Raw genomic sequence first — 20326 nt, 5'->3', positions numbered from 1 at the left:
TTTAATTTACTGTAAAAGAAGCAACAAATGAAAACAAAGCTACCTGCCACTGTGTTGCACTAGCTTATGTCTGAGGCCCTCCTTTCCCTTTACAATTGTGTGTTTGCGTGCAGTCCACATCCATATATAAAGACCAGCTATGTTGCTCACTTAATTGGTATCTACTTTTTGTTTTACAAGTGATGGCCAAAAAATGAGCAAACGGAAAAAGAACTACCCAGATCCAGTTTCTATCATCAATAAATATGGTGCCGATGCCCTCAGGTAGGAAGCTGTCATTTGCTCCTGTGTGCCTCCTGTCCTGCTGTCACAGTTCTCAGATTGCTGTACTATATAATTGTGCTATTAGCTTTGGGCCTGTCTGTGGGGAGTTGAATCTTTGTAGTTGGTAATATTCAAACCTAGGAGACTTTGAGAACTGGAAACTGTCCTGGATACCGTGAGCCGTCCATGACCTTCCGGGGGGTGTAGGTTGTCTCCTCTTTAGGTTCTCCATCTTGTTGGTATTAAAGCCAGAATTATCTTTTTTTGTCCTTGCTTGCTTTTTCTTGTCTTGTATTTGCAAAGCCATATGAGACCTATTTACACCAGAACAAATACATTAATATGGCGTTTTAGAGAACTTTTAGCCACTGTCTGAAATAGTCATGCTCCTGAAATCTATCATATTTAGGTTGTAAAAGCCTAGAGAGCCCAGGCCCATGCTGGGCACCTTTACACAGTGCCCTCTGGCTGGGAGACAGAAGGCTGGCCCTCCCTGGACTCACTGTCCATTGCGCTGGGCTGTTCTCCTCAGTGAGCCTTGGCCTCCTGAGTGTGGCAGAGCTCCTCATGAACCTGTGTGTACTTACAGTGGGGCCAGCATGTGGGTACTGTGCCTCAGTGGTAGGAAGGTAGAGTTTGAGCTACTTCTTTGTCTTAAATAGAAGGAGAAAGATGGATGTGGTCTGAAGAAGAGCTGGAATGTTTGCCTTCTCAGTGTTACAGGAGCAATATTTGGTTTACATCTGGGTAAATTCTCTCCTTCCAGGTTATACCTGATCAATTCCCCCGTGGTGAGAGCAGAAAACCTCCGCTTCAAAGAGGAAGGTGTGCGGGACGTCCTGAAGGACGTGCTGCTCCCGTGGTACAATGCATACCGCTTCTTCATCCAGAATGTCTTTAGGCTGCAGAAGGTATGGACCACACTGGCCTGTGTACGCTGAGCTACAGGGCTGGACTGTGTGCGACCTTGAGGCCAGTTCTTCTGTTGTCTGCTGTTGTTGGCTAACCCAGAGCCATGAGGAAGCCTCACATGATGGTGCCTTACAAGAGGTGTCTAGTCCTCTGTAGGACATGGCCTCCTCTGTACAAAGAGGTGTGTTGTAGTTTGGTCAGCCGGTTCTTTGTCTCAGAGAGCCCATGTTGAATGTGGAATCACAGGCAGTAGAGTCAGTTACAGACAGACAGTTACCTGAAAGGCAGAGGCAGACCCTGGAGTTAAGCTCTTCTTGAGTGTGGTCAGAGAAGATTATGTGGGGAAGTGTTGAGCTGAGACCTAGAGTGATAGTGGGTTGAGGGTTGAGAGTAGAGGTTGGGGCATCTGTGAACCTGTGTTTCAGATTGGCCTTCCATCACCTCCGCCCTCAGACGCCCGTTCCGAGAAGCCGTTGGTCTGTGGCCCCCTCTTCCGAGCACTGTCAATGCCCAGGATCTTTATCACTAGTATGCGTTACTGCACTGTATGCAGTTTATGGTGGGCCCCGCTGGGCTCGGCCTCTTCCCCCAGCACCTACCAGAAGTGCTGGTAACTCCCTGCTGAGTGAGTGACCCTTGCAGCCCACAAGGTAGCAAGTAGGACAGTGAGCCAGTCACTTGCTTCTGCTGCTTCTGAATTCAACTTAGCTCTTTCTTCTGCTGAGAACAAAACAGTAGTGTTCACACAGGACTTCCAGGGTACACGTTTCCCTGGAAATTCAGATGGGCAGGCAGCTCTCTCTGGCTTTCAGCATTCCTCTCTTTGTAATTACGCCAACTCTGCTACACATGGTGCCAGGTAGGGCTAGCACTCCTGAAGCTTGCATGCTCTTCAGACATCTATTGGTGTGAAACTCACACTTGCCAGAAAGAGGCCTATCTGTACATAGCAAGGCTGCACCCACCATGAGGAGCTCAGACCCAAGCGAATAATCCTCACCTTGCTCTGCCAACAAGCTGCTGCCTGAGAAGCACAGCTTTCAGTGGCTTCAGTTTGCAGAACAGGAGCAGATGAGATGCCCCCAGGATCATCGTGGCGGCTCTTGCAGAGCTAAAAGGAGATCTGAAGAGTTCCAGGTCAAGACAATTCATTGAGCATTTGATGGTGCTTATCCTCACCAGCAGGGGCTGGGGCCATTTTTATTTTCGTTATTTCCTTCCATTTTACTGATGGAAAGCATTTGGTAGGCCTGGAGAGATGGCGAGCGGGTAAGAGTACTGGCTGTTTTTCCAGAGGACCTGGATTTGGTTCCTGGCACCTGTATTAAGTGACACACTGACTCCAGCTCCAGGCATCCAGTGCCCTCTTCCAACATCCATGGCGCAGGCAGCATAGACACACACACACACACACACACACACACACACACACACACACACTCTTAAATAAAAAATTAAAGTCGTTTTTCCTCTGGTATTAGTTCAGCCTTTGTGCATGTGAGCCTCTCACCAAGTGTCTGTCTGTAGGAAGAGGAAGTGGAATTCCTGTACAACGAGCACACAGTCAGAGAGAGCCCGAACATCACTGACCGCTGGATTCTGTCCTTCATGCAGTCACTTGTTGGCTTCTTTGAGACAGAAATGGCAGGTGAGTCTTCGTACGCTTTCTTCCCAGGGGTGAGGACTGTCTTCTCTTTATAATTACTCTTTTGGTGTCTTAAATGTTTTCCCTTATTAACATAGAAGAAACTTTGAGAAGTAACACAGATCATTTCTTCACATTAACCCAGAAGTATAGTTTTGGTAGGCGTTTTCAGTGCTCAGGGGAGTTTTGTCTGAGGCGTGCAGACCCATTCTTGTGCAGAGGATTGTCCGAGACCCTTCCATCTTTCTGCACCAGCAGCCATGACTTCTCCTGAAGCTGAACCTAGCGATTGTACCCTAGGACAGAACCCAGTCTACTTAGGAACAGATAGATCAGTGTCTGATGAGGGTCGTGCATGGGAGGCAGCTCCTGGCCCAGACTAAGTCCCAGCATGTTCCCCTCTCCCCATCAGCAACATCAGGAGAGAACCTGTCTACAGGATGGTGGTGGTGTCCTGTGGGAGTTGGCAGTTACGGTCATTCCCTCGGGAAGAGCTGCTGCTGTCTCCATGCTTCCTGTGCTCATTATCTGTGAGAGTTACGTACTCTTGAGGAGGTGAAGCCTGAACACAGGAATCTGGTGAACTCTTAGCATAGTGTGGACTGGCTTTTCCTCTCCAGCAGACAAAGCCTCTGTCGCTGGAACCACACATCCAGAAGTGTGTGGTCCTGAATTCTGGTTTCTAGGGACCATAGTAAGACCAGCATCTTCCAGTGGTGCAGCAGTGGTGCCGTCAGCAGTTCAGCGGGGCCCTTCCCTCAGCGGGGCGCGCTGGGATGGTGAGGCGCTGAGCAGCGTCCCTGTGTCACAATGAGAATATCTCCTCAGCATCTAAGGCAAGCTTCCTGCTGCTTTCTAGTTAGGGTCGGAGACAGCGCAGTAGTGTAAAGGCAGGTTCTGCTGGTGCTGTCCAAACGCCTGTACACACCATGGTACGTGGTCCCACAGAACAGGGTTCATTTTTTCTCACCTGTGTGGGTTTCCCCTTGTAGCTCAGTATCAGTTTTGTGTGCCCCTCAACACTTTGGCTACCCTGTCATGTGTGTTTGAAACATGAGCCATTAGATTGGTTGAATCTGATTCTCACTGTTTCCTTAGGGAGGGGAGTCCCTGAAATGAGGGGGCTGCTAATTCTTTATCATCTAGTTCTCCCAGTCCAAGGCCTGCCCTGGGCTGCCTGACTGGCATCTTACTTTTAGCTTACAGGCTATATACCGTGGTCCCTCGCCTGGTCAAGTTCGTAGATATTCTGACCAATTGGTATGTCCGAATGAACCGGAGAAGATTAAAGGTAAAAACTGATGGGACTAGCAAAAAGTCTGAAGTTTTGGGGGTCAATAAAAAAAAAAAGAAAAAAGAGAGAAAGGTTAATGCTCTATTCTGAAGGTGTCTTCTGTTTATGTATGTTAACTGTAGTGAGTGCAGTTTGGTAGGATGGGACTTCAGAATTCTAAAAGTCATTCTGTATATTTTCATAACACACTGTGGACATGTCACTAGGGGTGAAGTGTCCACGTCGGTGCAGGTCTAAACTGAGCAGACCTCTTAGAATTCTGCAAGCCATACTTCATCAAGTATGGCTATAATCCTTAAAAGAAACCTTTGTGTGACTTTTTTGGGGAGACGTGAATAAATGTCTCTTCATCCTAGATAGTGTATCAGTGACAGCCAAAGAAATGGCCTCCATCCAGGTCTAGCTGTGTGAACCAGTAAGTTTGTTGGGGTTCCTTACAGAGAGTGGATCAGGGGTTATAGGAGAATCAATTACTCAGCAGCAGCTGCTCATCAACAAGAAGCCCATCCCAGCACGGTGACAGCCCACAAAAGCATCTTTCCTGTAGCTCCTACACAACTTGGAGGCAGTTTGGCTGGGCCGAATGACCCCGCAGAAATTGTTTCTGCTTATAAAACCTGCGGGAGGGGCTCCCAGAGAGTTAGGGGTTTACCTTGCTTCTGTACTTCCCAGCCTTGCTCCTGGAGGGAGTGTTTCAATCTAGAGGAAAGAGCTTCATAACAGGGCACCTCTTTGTTTCTGTCTCCACCCAAAGTGAGCAGGTGTTTGCATGGGCAGAGTTGCTCCTAGCTGCCGGGGTTTTCAGTTGAGCATAGCATGGCCGCTGGTCTCTGAACATACTGGCTTGTGAGAAGTTCCTCACTGCAGACAAGTTTTTCCTACCACAAATCAGCAGTTACTTTAAAAGCACAGAGACTATATGGTTTGTTTTGTTTTGTTTGTTTGTTTGTTTGTTTTAAGCAAAATCTTTCACCTAACTCCTTGTTACATTGGAATTCATCTCCCCTCCTCCCTACCTTCAAGTCCATGGTCAGTCTTGGGCTCCTGGTTACAGAGCTGCTTCCCCATTTTTGACCTCCAGTAGAGATGGTCAGGGATACAGCAGACTACTGTCCCATGCTGGCCTCTCACTGCCTTGCATGGCTCCAGGGCTGCTGGTCATGGCCATTTCTCCTTACTCTGTCCCCTTCCCATCTGTGTACTACGTAGTCCCTGTAGGCTGTAATAAGCATCTGTTTTGATGACACACTTAACTACTAGCAATTTCCTGTTTATCGCTCTTTGACTCTTTAGGGTGAGAATGGGATGGAAGACTGTGTTATGGCCCTGGAGACCTTGTTCAGCGTCCTGCTTTCCCTGTGCAGACTGATGGTGAGATACTCAGGCCCCATGCAGACTGAGTACCTACAGTGACCCTCTGCCATGGCACCCTCCCCTTCTCTCTGTTTTCTATAGAAGTCATCAAAGCAGCTTCTGTCTGTGGTGCCTTTTCAGAAATTGTAATAACTCATGTGTCTAAGCCCTAGAATATGAGCTGAGAAATACTGGGTGCTTAGTTATTGGTAGTCAGCAGTTTAATCAGGGATCAGTCTACTCTTAGGGAGGGAAGACATAAACCTTGGTAATACATTCTGTAAATGTGAATAATGAAGAGATTCCTGAACTCATATGATCCAGCATATCAAAACTTAGCACTGATAGAAAAAAATGCCTAATTGACATGGATTCCTATTAAACTATTAATTAAATGGCATAGGAGTAGGAGGCTGCTACTTCAGTTTCCTGTATCCTGTTCTGCTGTTCTAATAGTGTTGTGTACTATACAGCAAGCCTTCTGTTAAGTCTGTAACACACACAGGAGAATTTGCCCTTATACAAGATTTTGGTGCTGTCCACATCTAGCTCTATACACCTGTATCCTGTAATACAAGTGTGGGTTTTTCTGCTTTGCAGATGCAGCTTTTAGGCTTTATGATATTTAATCTTTGTGCATATTGACTTGACTGGAACTAGTTCAAGGGCTCCTGGTTTGGTTTGGTTTTTGGGGTGGCAATAAATCCAGAGCAATTTTGAGTCTTTTGATGTAGCCATTTGTCTTTGAAAGGAAATATCTAATAACTAGCCTCTATTTGTGTATTGCTGTACATTCTCTACAGTGACTAGTTTTCGTTTCTCAGTTTAAGTGCGATCAACTGATATTGGATGTGTCTGAATGATATTCTCTCCTCCATCCTCATACAGGCCCCTTACACACCGTTTCTTACTGAGTTGATGTACCAGAATCTAAAGATGCTGATTGACCCTGTTTCTGTGCGGGACAAGGATACACTCAGCATCCACTACCTCATGCTGCCACGTGTTCGGTAGGAACCAAATACAGAGGCATCACCTAGGCCATGGGAAGGGGAAGAAGTACAGGTAGGGTCCCAAACCCCGTAGGAAGGAATGGGGAGAGGACTCATTTCCCTGCTCCACCTCCTGAACCCCTCATAGGCTGAAGCCGCTCCTCCTCGGCTGCAGAAGCCCACCTTGATAAGTGGTAGGAGGCTATGGCATCCTCCTTACGAGTGAGATGTAAACCCAACCTTTGGGTAGCCTGGGGGCTCATTGTGTGCCCCTCGAGGTGAGAGTGAGTGGTGCCCTTTCTCAGGTGTCACTGGAGACCTGGCCTGATCCTTTTCCTCACTTAACGCACTGTTTCAGATTTTCACCATTGAAAAGTAATAATCTTTCATATTCCTTGGTTTATCAACCAGAGAGGAGCTGATTGACAAGAAAACCGAGAATGCAGTGTCAAGAATGCAGTCTGTGATTGAACTTGGAAGAGTGATAAGAGACCGGAAAACTATTCCAATAAAGGTTTGAAATTTTGTTTCTATATCGGATTGACACAGATGTATGTCTTAGGAAATGTTAATGTAGACCAGGTAGTAGCATAATTCTGTGTCCTTTTCTGCGGTGAGCTATGAATGGCTTGTCACTAGTTTAGCTAAGCAGTCAGGTAAACTTCAGCTAGATGAGTATTCAACGTTTTGCCATTTGGAGGAATTGACCCTTAGTTCATTCCCCCTCCTCTCCTTTTTAGTACCCTTTGAAGGAAATTGTGGTTATCCACCAAGACCCAGAAGCTCTTGAGGATATCAGGTCCTTGGAGAAGTATATCATTGAGGTAAGGTCAATGATGGGCCTAGCCAGATTTTTTTTTGGGGGGAAAATGATTCTTTTGTAAATTGCTGCGTGCATAATCACTCATAAAATTTTATGTGATGAGTGTACTTCTTTACTCTTTTATATTTCTTTATAAATATTTGTAATGAACAGAAAAGCTTTGCTTCTTCAAATGATGAAATAGTAACCATTTACTGTTTGTAAATGCCGAGGCATAGTATGGTTCTGATAAAAGGTGGGCCAATGTCCATCTCTGTCTCCAGGGTTTCACTTGCCCTCTGTGGTTTTAGCTCATCACATACGTAGTTGTCATAGCCTTGCGGGCAGGGCAGGGTCTTGTTTGCAGTGTAGGCCGGTCTTCCATTCAGTTCTCCTGTCTTGGCCTCCTATGTGCTGGGATTACGGCTTATGTCACTACCCCCAGTTCTAAAATGTATCTCATATCGTGTCTGACTGCCTCGTAATTTATTTAAATATTTTATTTGAGGAATTGTGGGTTCTCGTTGCACAAGATGAGTGTATCTACGTACATTTCAGTATGTGGATGTTGAGTGTCTGCACTCAGTGTGTGCAAGCGTGTGTGCGTGTGTGTGTGTGTGTGTATGTTGGATGGGTTTCAGGGGTAGAGTTTGGTCTCAGAAGAATAGAGCACAGTATTGGTAGCTGGGTAATGCATTAAATTCACAGGATGCTTATTTTCCTGTACCTTAAAGGATAGCCTGAAACTAATAAAGACAAACCAGGAAGAGAAAGACTCCTGGTGTCTTCCTGCCTTCTTTATAGCCAGTCTGTGGTCTTATAATAGGAATAGCCCAGAGCCATCAAGACACACTGTTCGTTTGCACTGTCAGAGCTCTGTGCTCATCTCCCGTCTGCCAAGTTTCGGGTGGGGTTGCTCCTTTCACACACTACAGGATTGCAGGGGAAAGCAATCTTTTCAGTCCATTGTCTCAGCGTCTTCTGGGGCAGGAGTGGGTACAAGTAAGTGTCTCCTTAGAATCCCTCTGATCCTCTCACTGATCCACTTAAATCTGCATGCTGTGGTGTTTTTAAAACAGATATTTCAAATTTTAAAATTCATTCCTGTTTCAAAACAAATATGATTTTAGTTTTTCACAGGTAATTGAAGTACATAGTTAAAGAAAAGTTTTAATTTGCTCTTTGGTTTGTCTGTTTGGGTTATTTTGTTTGTTTGTTTGTTTGTTTGTTTGAGACAAGGCTTCTCTTTGTGTAGCCCTGGCTGTCCTGGAACTTGCTCTGTAGACCAGGCTAGCCTTGAACTCAGAGATCCACCTGCCTCTGCCTCCTGAGTGCTGAGATTAAAGGTATGCACCACCACCACCACTGGGCCTGGATTTGATTTTTAATTACTTGAGAATTTTAGACAAACTTTAGAAGCCAGAAAGTGAGATTACATCTCCTAACTTAATGTCTTGTACATACACACACACACAATTGTTGTCTATACATATCTCCGGCCTGATCACTTTTGTGTATGGGCATGATTTTTGAGACATTGTTTTACTCTATAGCATAGGTTTCCTTTGAACTTGCTCTGTAGCCAGGCAAGAGTGGTTCTCCTGCCTCAGCCTCCCAGGTGCTGACAGTATATACATTATCACACCTGGCCTTCATCGCCCTTTAATCCACCTAGACAGACTAGAAAAACTCAGTGATGCCTGCTGTTTGCCTTACTTTGTACTGTCTGTTAATATGTCTCCTGCTGTATCCTCACCATTCCGTTTCATGGGAATATGTCACTAACATAACCATCATGAAGTACTCTTGACTTCATACCTGGTTAAAGAATGGTTAGTGGTGGTGCCCAGAGTTGCTTGTGCAAGTTTACCTCTGAGACATGAGTTTGATTTTCAGCATCCCACTACCACCCCTTTTCTTTCTTTCTCTCATCCCTACTATAGTTTTGGTTTTTGTTGTGAGACAGAGTCTCAGTGTAGACCAGGATGTCTTTGAACTCGCAGAGATCCAAAACTCCCCCGTGCCATGAGTGCTGAAGTTAAAGCCACGCACCAACCAAAGCCTTGGCATCTTTCAGATGCTCACCTCACTTGATTGGTTTTGATAGAGCATCATATTTCTGTCATTCCACATGTATTCTAAATGTATTCGTATATTGCACATATCGTCAAAATCAGAACAGTTCATCTTCCTAAAAAGGAAGCCAGTCTCCCTCATCTGTTTGCTCGTTACATTCTGATTGTTCACCAGCAATCTGAGTGTATTTCTGCCTGGGGATTTGCCTTCTTTAAACATGTCATGTAAGTAGAAATGTACAGTTTGTAACCTACTGTGTCTGGCTTGTATTGCTTAGCATAGTGTTTTTATAGTTCATTCACATTTTAGCAAAGGATAGTACTTAATTCCTTTATGTTGCTAAATACTCCATTGTGTGTATAAACTATACAGCACTTACCTAGTCAGGCCTGCTTTGTTCACTGTGTGGTGCTGGAGATCCAACCTGGGCCTTGTGCTTGCCAGACTGGCATTACCCACTGAGTCACATCCCAGCCCCACCCATTCAACAGTTGACTGACATTTGGGTTATGTCTGCTCTTTGTCTCTTTTGAATAGTCTTGGTATGAATGTTCATCTACATGTTTTATGTGAAACAGATTTTTGTGGCTCACACTTTTGCTGTTCCTTTGGCATCCACTTTAGGAATTAAATGTTCGAAAAGTTACATTGTCTACTGATAAAAACAAGTATGGTATTCGACTAAGGGCAGAACCAGATCACATGGTCCTTGGAAAGCGTCTGAAGGGAGCCTTTAAGTCAGTGATGATGGCCATCAAGCAGCTCAGCAGTGAGGAGTTGGAGCAGTTCCAGAAGAGCGGTGGGTATCTGCCCTCATGTCTCAGCCCAGTGGCTGCTTCATACTTAGGCTCCTGTGGGAAGTTTTCATGTCTTTCTTAAAACCTTCATCCTATTCATTAAAACAAAAGTTGTAAATTCCAGGAAATCTGCTAGGCATGTGACTGGTGTCCAGCTTCCTGTTGTAGCCCCTGGGTGCTGGTGCCATGTCAGAGTTTGCCTTCTTTCCTCTGCTTACATGCACTTCCACAGTCAGCCTTCGTGGAGTGGCTACAGTCGGCATTCCTGAAGGTGGTCCGTCACGTCAGCCACCATCCGCACTTCCTGCTGCTTGCACTGGGTCGACACAGTACCCAAACTTCACACTGTCCCTCATTTCGCTGGCACCAGCCCTTGCTAGCTGGCAGAACACCAGTGTCATCAGAGGAGGGCACGCTGTGCTAAAAGCAGGCAGTAGAAGAGGACTGATGGAGTCTGCTTTCCCATAGGGAGCATTGTTGTGGAAGGCCATGAATTGCATGAAGAAGACATCCGCCTCATGTATACCTTTGACCAGGCCACGGGAGGGACGGCACAGTTCGAAGCACACTCTGACGCTCAGGTATTTTTCTGTTCTCTCAGAGATTGTTCTGTATTTATTGATAACCCCGAGTTGTATGGCCCTCTCCAGCTTTGGGCTCATTGTGTAGCTGAGACAATTCTGGAACTCGTACCCACTTTCTGGGGAGTGCCAGGATTGCAGGCTTGAGCACCATCCCCATCCTCCGAGGATGTTCATGACTAATAGGTGTGAACGTAAGAGTGTATTTTACACATGCCTCACACACATATCAGTTAATTCCTGTTAGAGCTGCTCTGTTGAACTTCTGTATGGGTCCTTATTCTTGGCATTTGTTCATCAGACACCTAAGTAAGCATTTTGTGATCTGTTCTTATGAATAATTAGGACATAATTATTGAGTTGCACAAAAATAAACCCTTAAAACACATCATGGAAGGTTGTGAGCTTTCATGTGGGTACTGGAAACTGAACCTGAGTCCTCTGCAAGATCAGCAATCTGAGCTATCTCTCCAGCCCTAGAACCTAGTTTTACTGAGCTTTTTAAAAGACCTTTTTTTTAAAAAAGATTTATTTACTATATATGCCTTATTCTGCCTGCATGTGTGCCTGGTGGCCAGTAGAGAGCACTATATCTCATAGATGATTGTGAGCCACCGTGCATTTGTTGGGACTCGAGCTCAGGACTTTTGGAAGAACAACCAGTGCTCTTAACCTCTGAGCCATCTCTCCAGCCCCAGCTTGTCTTCTTTTAAACATTTATTTCTTACGTTGTGTTCATGGGTATGTGGGTGCAGGTGCCATAGCATGTATATGGAGGTCAGAGGACAACTCACAGGAGTCCGTTTTCTCCTTCCACCATGGTGGTTCCGGAATCAATCTCTAGGACACTGTCCCACCTGCCAACCGTAGCTCTGTTTCACCAAGTTAAAAGGCAGTGATCTTACTTCATTGTCACGTGCACTGTTCCTTGTATAGGCTTTAGTTCTCTTGGATGTCACACCTGACCAATCGATGGTGGATGAAGGCATGGCCCGGGAAGTCATCAATCGCATCCAGAAACTTCGCAAGAAGGTCAGTTTGTCTTTTTAGGAATAAGCTCTAGTTTTTGCTTTGTGCTGGTTTATTTTGGATGTTGGGGAAGACAGACAAGGCAGGCAGTATAAAGAATAGTTATCAATTGATGATTCATTAATCAGTAGTCGCCGATTTTACTCTGGAGGAAAGTCAGGCCCCTCCCTCCTTCCCTGCCCACTCCCTGACTGGGTACCACTCACTTTCTCTGACCAGTGCTTTTAGCCCATCCTTCTTCAGATCCCTTCAACAAAATTACCTTCCAGAAAGATGGCTCTGGCTGCTACAGAAGGTAACCAGAGATGACAGGTGTCCAAGGAAGACAGAGTCAGTGTGGAGGGCTCCTAGCTGAGGAGAGAGATTGCTGGGTCTGCACAGAATCGGGTGGTTTTCCTTGTTAAGGGAGGTGAGGAAGGTGCACATGCCTCTGCCTGCAGGAAAAGGCATCACTGAGCCTATGAGGTCTGAGAGTCAGAAAGCTTTACTCCTGGAGACAGTGCTGCCTAGGAGGACTTCCATAGGTGCTCCTCCCCAAACCTAACCTCATGAGCCCAGGGTTCGGTCTGAGAAGGGCGCTTCAGCAGGTAGCAGGCATTTATGTCCTGGTTCAGAGCTTTGCAGGTAGGTTTGCAGTCATTCATTTCGGCACTCGTCAGGGGCTGATTGCACTAGGGAAAGACTGCGCCTTCTGCCCCCAAAAGAAAAGTGGTAAAAGAACAGAAAGCAGCAGGTTCCAGTCTTACATGTGACCTGAGGAGAATGGGCAGGCACGTCCTTCCATGACAGTTCAGCACACTCTTGTTTTCATTCGACAGAACCTATAGTTTTTGTGAGCAAAATGTGCTTAAGTTTTTCTGTATTCTGTTTTAGTGCAATCTGGTTCCAACTGATGAAATAACAGTTTATTATAAAGCAAAATCTGAAGGCCAATACTTGAATAATGTCATTGAAAGCCACACTGACTTCATATTTGCCACTATCAAAGCTCCCTTGAAGCCATATCCAGTTGCTACATCAGATAATGTCCTTATTCAAGAACAAACACAGGTGAGTTCCAAGTTGTGTGGAAATACTGGTGTTCCATACGGGGTTTTGCCTTATGTTTGTATAGTTAAATCCTGATAAATCTGAGCGTACTGTCTTATTTTTCCATTGCTGTGATAAAATATTCTGACAAACAGAACTGGTGGTGGAGAAGGCTCATGACAGGAGCATGAGGCAGCTAGTTTCCTTATATCCATAGTCGGAAAGCAGAGAGCGGTCTGTTTCTGTGCAGTGCAGAACGCGTGCCCAGGGGGTAGTGCTGCCCACTCCTAGGGTGAGTCCTCCCACAGCGAAGCCAGTCAGGGTAGCCCCTCAGGATGCCCAGAGGTGACTCCAGGTCCTGTCAGCAGCCAACACATGCATCATGCCTACAGAGAGGTGAGTGCAGGCTTTGGGCTGGAGCACTGCTCTGTAAGTTCTGGGCAGGGGCCGAGAGGAAGGCCAGAAGAGGAGGGGAAGGAAGGCAACAGAAGCATCCTCGTGGCAGTTGTCCTAGAAACAGCATCCAGGGTGGGGAGATGGCTCTGCTGACCTGTTTTCTCTAAACTAGAAGAGAGGATTTTGTGGTATCTGGTTTTCGTTAAAAATAAGTGACAGTTGATGTAACAATTATTTAACTTGTCGACAGTGGGTTATGAACTTGCTAGCCTTTCCTGTTGCAAGTAGTACTTACAAAAAGTTTATTTTTTGAGCTTAATATAATTACATCATTTCTCCCTTCCTTTTCCTCTTTCCAAACCCTCCCATGTGCCCATTGCTTCTCTCTTTCAAACTCATGACCTCTTTACATGTAGTACTTTTAGTACTTTTACTATGAAAATTTGGCACTAAGAATGAAAAAATGAAAAAATGAAAATGAATGAAAAAATATTGGCCCATAGTTCAGAATTAGGTCATTTATTCAATCATTTTTCTTCTTATTCCTAATAGTAGGATAGACAAGGAGGGGCAAAAGTGTCAATTGTCTTTTCAGGTGACAAAGACACATTGTTTCATTCACTATTTTTCATATTGCTTACTCACCGGACTTTGTGAAAAGGACCATATACCATGTAATTAGAAAGCAGCATCTTTAAGAGCCCAGGTGAGGGGCTGAGTGAGTTATGGCTGCAGTGCTTGCCTGGAGCTCTTTTTCTTATTAAGCAGTGTCTGTGTGACTTGCTGTGGGGCCCAGCACAGCCACGCAGTTGCTAATCGCATGCTCTCTTGCTCAGTTAAAGGGGTCCGAGCTGGAAATCACACTCACCAGGGGATCATGTGTGCCTGGTCCTGCCTGTGCTTATGTGAACCTTAACATTTGTGCAAATGGCAGTGAGCAAGGTAAGTGCAAATGAAACCTGTGCTGTGTGTGGCTTGTTTTATTTACTTACTACCCTTGAGATGTGTACTGTGTGGCTCGGTCTTGGACTCACTATTCTCTTGCCTCTACCTCCCAAGAGTTGAGATTACAAGAATCCATTATCTAAAGAACTCATTTAGGTGGCAAAATGCAAACATTATTTAATTTTACCAATGCTCTGATGACTGCCTTAAAAATTTCTGTAGATAATGGGTAATGGGCTTATTGCCCCTGCAAGCTGGAGCCAACATTGTTTTTCCATGTTTGTCCTGCTGAGTCTACCTAACACCCTACATATTCTGTGCAAAAGCAAATGTGAGATTCTTATCCGCAGAGGTAAGAGGGTCCTTCAAGAGGAACCTTGAAGCCAAGTGATAATAGTGGACAGTTCCTCTGATTCCGGACTTGTTTTAATTAGCCCAAATCTGCAGAGAAGTGCCTCAACGAAGTTCTGCTTTCTCTGGAGAAAACATCAGAACAGGGACAACTTAGCAAATAAAGTTTATTAAGACAATAATTGATCTGTTCCATCCATCAGGGAAGAAAACAGAGAAAACCAAGCAACTATTACTTCACCAGTGCCCACACCAAAGCCCAAACAGCGAAGCTAGGCTTACGATACTCAGTCCCCACCGTGTCGTAGAGTAGCACAGGCCAAGCTTCGTCATAACTTTACGGTAGCAAGCCCCTCTGCCTAGTAGTGTCAAGAGCAATGTAAGAAAGCAGGCGACCCACTCACGGCTGCATGGCAGTAATGAGGTCAGATACCATAGAAGTGTCAGCCTGGAACCCATTTCAAGCAATAAAACAGCATTGTGTTTCTGATCAGCGAGGTCTTGGCGGAAGCCTAGCTGAGGGTAAGAACTCCTTTCCCTTAGCCTCTGGCCAGAAGTCCTGCTCTTGATGTCATACAGGCGGATGCTGAACTCTGCTTTAGCCATTCCCATGTATTTCTATGTAATATATACATTATATATATATATGTATATATATACATTATATATCTATATTTATATATATATATAGTATTGGAGATTTGCAAAATGCACAAAATAGAAAATAAGGGTTGGATGAGGACAGATTGGTAGTTTTATCCCTTGACCCACTGAGATTTGCCAAAACCCTTCTGAGTAGAAATGTGGTGTTTGCTTCTATAAGGCCTTGATTTCGTGTTGCTGGACTTTCTTCCAAATTTTAATGTGTTCTTTAAGTTTTACTCTCACTAAATGAAATCTTCGTTTTGTGGCTTTCCCAGGTGGAGTGTTGCTTCTGGAGAATCCAAAAGGTGATAATAAGCTGAACCTTGTAAAGCTGAAGAGCGTTATTACCAGCGTATTTGGTGTTAACAACACAGAGCTGTCAGTCTTCCATGGCGAGACAGGTGTGTGCAGAGCGAGAGTGTCTTGTCACTCAGCTCAAGGTGGCTTGGTAAAGGTCTTTGTTTGGTGTCAGCTGTGTGGCAGAGCCATTGTGTTTTCCTGACGCTGAGGCATCCGTGTGGCTCTTCGGCAGTGTCTGCCTGCCACGTCCCTCCTGTGCACCCCCCTGGTGAAACCTGGGGCTTACAGGAAGCCAAGGCCCCCATCATCCCTGTCCCTGATAGCCATGAGACAGCTCAGGACTCAGCTCTCCTGCTGAGCTGTGACTTTATCACACAGTTCCTGAACCTTACTGAATCAGACCTGGAATCCACTTTTAGAGAACATGTTGGGAAGGTGGCTCAGGGAATAAAGCTCTTGCGTGATGAATGGAGCTAGATTCTCAGCCTTCACCTACAGAGCTGTGTTAATGCGATGAGCTCCTACACTGTGAGACAGTAGGGTCTTGGGCTCACTGGCTGGCCAGCTTAGTCCCAACCAACGAGAATTAAGTGGAGGGCAGGGAGGTGGCTTAGTGGGTAGCAGTGCTTGGGTCTTTCAGAATAAATGAAGTGGGAAACAATCAAGGTCAGCCTCTGAGCTCCACTTGTGCACAAACACAACTCACACCTTCACACAAGCACATACAACACACACACAAATTTTTAAAATGAATTAAAACTTGTTTGGTGACTTTTATCATTATTGTTTTTGAACTAATAGTCTTATGGTAAATTTTGAGATTGTCATAGAAGGGGATGAAAATTTTAAGAGGAGCCTTAGTATACAAGGGAAATACTGAAAGGGAAGAGAACAGTTTACATTGAAATTTAAGTTGTGGGGGTCGGGGGCTTAACCCAGTGGTACGGAACTTACCTAGCAAACACATACATCTAAGCTGAATAATGGGTGTTTTACTATTTACTTTTGCAGAACTCGGATAATAACCTACTTGTAAGGTTTATTACAGGGTTGGAAGTAGAGGCTGTGCTTAGCATGCAGAAGGCACTGGGTTCACTCCCACCACCAAAACACCTAGCTTCATACTATTTGGTTATCATTAAAGCATGGCTTTGTAGAAAAAGCAATGTCCTTCGATAAACATGTGAAGTGAAAACGTCGCTGTGTGAGGATGGATAATAGTGAAGTTGGAAGTGAATACTAGTGAAATAGGAAAGAGAAAGTGACTTCAGAATTGTTACTTCTAGAAATACAGAACCAAACTGACTTGCTGAATCTCAGTGGGAGGACGCTGTGTGTGACCACGGGAGCAGCCCCCTCTGCTGTCAGCATCCCCGGCACTCTCCTGTGTCAGTACATCAACCTGCAGCTCCTAAACGCAGAGCCACAAGGTATGTGTGCCCTCGGAACTCAGCTCGGGCAGCGCGGGACATCCCAGTCCTTCCCAGGCTCAGCTCAGACCTGGGTGTAATCTTCAAACCAGCTTCAACATGCAGAAGCCAGCCAGCAGTGGCAGTGCCCCCACCTGTAAACCCACCACTCAGCGGCTGAGGCAGAAAGGTTACAGGCTTGGCCATCCTGCGCCATGTCATGAGCCCACACCTCTCTCATTATTAATTCCCATGCTGCTTCAGGGAATACAGTTGTCTTGGAGTTTGTTTGTTTGTTTATGTTTATGTAGAAAGACCACCATCCTTTTGACAGTCAAGAAACAAAAAGACTCTTGTAGATGAAAATTACATCTACATGAAACTACGTTCCTGAACTATTGATTTTGCAGTGTGACCTTATGTTTGTTTTCTTGGAAACTCTTCTGAAGAGTTGGACACCTCCACCTCCACCCACAGGCTTCCTTGCCGCCTTTCCCCCTAACATTTCAGGATCTTCATTATACATTTTTCGCTGGAATCCTTGTCTCTTCACTTGACCATGAACTGAAAATTGACTCCCCAGCGGCTGGCTTTCATATGTCAGTTTCTTTCATCCCTCCTCCCCTTCGCCTTTGTGAGCTGTTTAAGGTTACTGCAGGGCAGCCTGTGCCTGTGGCTTAAGCTCCACCCTCTTCAAAGTCTTCCGTGTTGCTGGTTGGTGCTGCTGCTGTTGGAACATGCGTTCTTAGGAATAACCTACCCTCTTCTTCCCTAGAGTGTCTAACGGGGACTGTGGGCACCCTCCTGCTTGAAAACCCACTTGGACAGAATGGACTCACCCACCAAGGGCTTGTGTACGAGGCAGCCAAGGTGTTTGGACTGCGGAGCAGGAGGCTAAAGCTCTTCCTGAATGAGACACAAACTCAAGGTGAGGTAGCCACTACCATCAGGCTTCTCCTTCTTCAAAATGAGGCTGTGGCCAGTAACTGTATTTTGTCTATGAAAAGTAAGCTTTGTGTATTTGTCTTGTTCCTTTTTGCAGTTTCCTCAGAAATTAACCTTAATACAGTTAAAAATAATAATAGTGACGTGTAGCTGAGTGATAGAACACTTGCTTAGCATATGCAATTCTTAACTTAAAACCCTGGTCCCATGTTATTTAAAGTGGTGAGAATAAAAAGAATTCATTTTTTTTAAAGATTTATTTATTTAGTGTATGAGTGCCCTATCTGCATGTACACCTGCAGACCAGAAGAGGGCATCAGATCCCATTACAGATGGTTGTGAGCCACCATGTGATTGCTGGGAATTGAACTCAGGAACTATGAAAGAGCAGATAGTGCTGTTAGCCACTGAGCCATCTCTCCAGCTTCAAGAATTCATTTCTTAGAAATAACTTTAAAATTCATACTTCTGGGTAAAGTACTGTATTTACCGACCTTAAATTTAAACCTAAATTGATTCTTCAAGAATCAACTCTCATTGGAAACTTCTAGCTGGTAGTCCAGTCAGTTTCCTCCCTTTTCAGTTTATAAAGCTGCATGCATCTCCTCAGTGGGCCACATAACACTGGCCGATATAGAACAAAAGTTGACATATTTCTCACATATGTCTCTCTACTGCCCGCTTCTCTTACCCTGATCAGAATTTTCCTCTGTCCTTATGTTGCATTCTGGAGTTTTCACCCTGGTCTATCTTTCTTAGCCTTGTGTAAGATGCTCTCGTGGACTTAGCTTCTTTCGGGATTCCCTTTGTCTTTGATTGCTCTGAAGCCTTGACTGTGATAGACTTAAGTCTGTAGGTTTTTAAATGTGTTCATTATTACGTGTATGATGCAGTAGGTCACACATGCCGCTACAGTGCGGGGACAACCACAGACATTTCCTCAGACCACCCTCGGCTTCAGCAATTTTCCAGAAAGTTCGCAGGCTCACTAATCGGTACCACACTCACACGTTTGTGTATCCTATCAACTAGAGCTAACCAGAAAAAGAGATATGTAGTGCAGAATAGGGCATCAATCAGGTCACCCTTTCCTCACGAGGGATGGCCAGTGTTACCTCCTCCTCCAACCCCAGTGCTGTGACCACATGGTGTCATCACCTAGGGAAGTGTGGTACAACTTGGTGTCCAGAGCTTTGCTGAGGGTTAATATGTAGGCATGATTAATTCATTGTCTGCGTGGTTGGTCTGTCTCACAAGTTACCAACCAGTCTACACCCTTCAAGCTACCTGCCCTGAGCCACCTCACTAACAGAAGCTCATATGTAATCAAACCCCCACTGTAAACAACAAAAAGAGTCCTATCAGGACCTGCCATGGTAGGAGCTAGGACAGAGGTCAGAGTGGCCTTAAGATGGGGCCCCAAACAGGCAGCTAACAATTATTTGTTTACCCACTATAGATAGAATATTGACTTTTTGAAAAATTTCTCTCTTCCAGAAATCACAGAAGATATCCCAATGAAGACTTTGAATATGAAGACTGTGTATGTTTCTGTCTTGCCAACAACTGCAGATGGCTAATAGTTATCAGTGTGCCCTCAGTCAGCTCTGCCCTGAATTCTGCCCATCTCTACACATACACACATGGGCTCAGTGAAGGTGTTTTCTTTGGGCACGTGTCTAAAATGCTGCTTTGAACCCACAATTCAGTTGGGATTGCCTGACTTGAGACCTCACATAACGCTCACACTTAAACACCTATGCGGGCATGTTGGGGGAGGGTCCTTAGGTTACCTCAGCACCACAGAGCTTATTTCTCTACTAGAGTTCTTTAGTACAGAAAGTAGGAGTGGTTCAAATGGCACAGTACATATACGTATATATATGGCCTTGTAAAACTGATTGGAGATCTTGTGAAGAAATGGATATGTTATATATTTCTGCTACCTGGATTTTCCTAGGTAATTTGATGAAATATTTTAAGTTTGATTAAATCAAAACAGTAAACACTCTCTCATTGTATTGGAAGTAATTTATTCTCCTATAGTTTCATAAAACTTGAAATTTGTAATTTTTGAAAAACTAGACTTAACCATGTCTACATACTAAGGCAACGAGTTGAACATTTAATATAACCTTTTCCCAAAATTCTGGGAAGCAGATGAGAGAGAGAGATGAATACATTGTTATTGGAGGAAACCTAAATGAAGGATAAAGGGGGTCGAGACAGACACTTCAGACCTCAGATTACAGAGACTTCAGACTGTGTATGGTCTGACAAGTGAGAAAAGGAAGGGTTAATGATTAGGGAAAGCCTAGGATACTTGCAGTGATGCTGGGCTTCAGTAGGCACATCCAGAGGGCTTAGGGGTTCTTTGTTCTGGACAAGGAATGGTGCCAAGGCATGTGGACCTCAGTGGAAACAAGGACCATTGCTAGAAGAGGATGCGCTACCAAGGGAGGAAGTGGGAACAGTGACTATTTAGGGTTTGTTTCATAGCACAGTCTATATATATATATATATATATATATATATATATATATATATATATATATATATAT

At 44.8% G+C, this 20326-nt stretch overlaps 1 protein-coding gene across 1 annotated transcript in view; it reads left to right on the top strand.

The window, feature by feature from the left end:
• The window catches only part of Iars1 (isoleucyl-tRNA synthetase 1), a gene marked incomplete at its 5' end in the record, with an annotated part of 33543 nt that extends 13767 nt beyond the window's left edge, over positions 1 to 19776 (top strand). The window contains 17 exon segments of the mRNA XM_055610059.1: positions 181 to 264; positions 1031 to 1175; positions 2704 to 2824; positions 4021 to 4112; positions 5409 to 5486; positions 6357 to 6478; positions 6872 to 6974; positions 7201 to 7284; positions 9963 to 10137; positions 10604 to 10716; positions 11653 to 11748; positions 12619 to 12795; positions 14007 to 14112; positions 15387 to 15512; positions 16698 to 16841; positions 17596 to 17748; positions 19263 to 19776. Of these exon segments, the coding sequence (XP_055466034.1) occupies positions 181 to 264; positions 1031 to 1175; positions 2704 to 2824; positions 4021 to 4112; positions 5409 to 5486; positions 6357 to 6478; positions 6872 to 6974; positions 7201 to 7284; positions 9963 to 10137; positions 10604 to 10716; positions 11653 to 11748; positions 12619 to 12795; positions 14007 to 14112; positions 15387 to 15512; positions 16698 to 16841; positions 17596 to 17748; positions 19263 to 19345 (2002 nt within the window).
• Positions 19777 to 20326: the final 550 nt, after the last annotated feature.

Source organism: Psammomys obesus, unplaced genomic scaffold (genome assembly GCF_907164565.1).
Source record: "Psammomys obesus unplaced genomic scaffold, mPsaObe1.curated_primary_1811, whole genome shotgun sequence".
Classification (NCBI taxonomy): Eukaryota; Metazoa; Chordata; class Mammalia; order Rodentia; family Muridae; genus Psammomys; species Psammomys obesus.
This window is presented reverse-complemented; position numbering and strand designations above follow the sequence as displayed.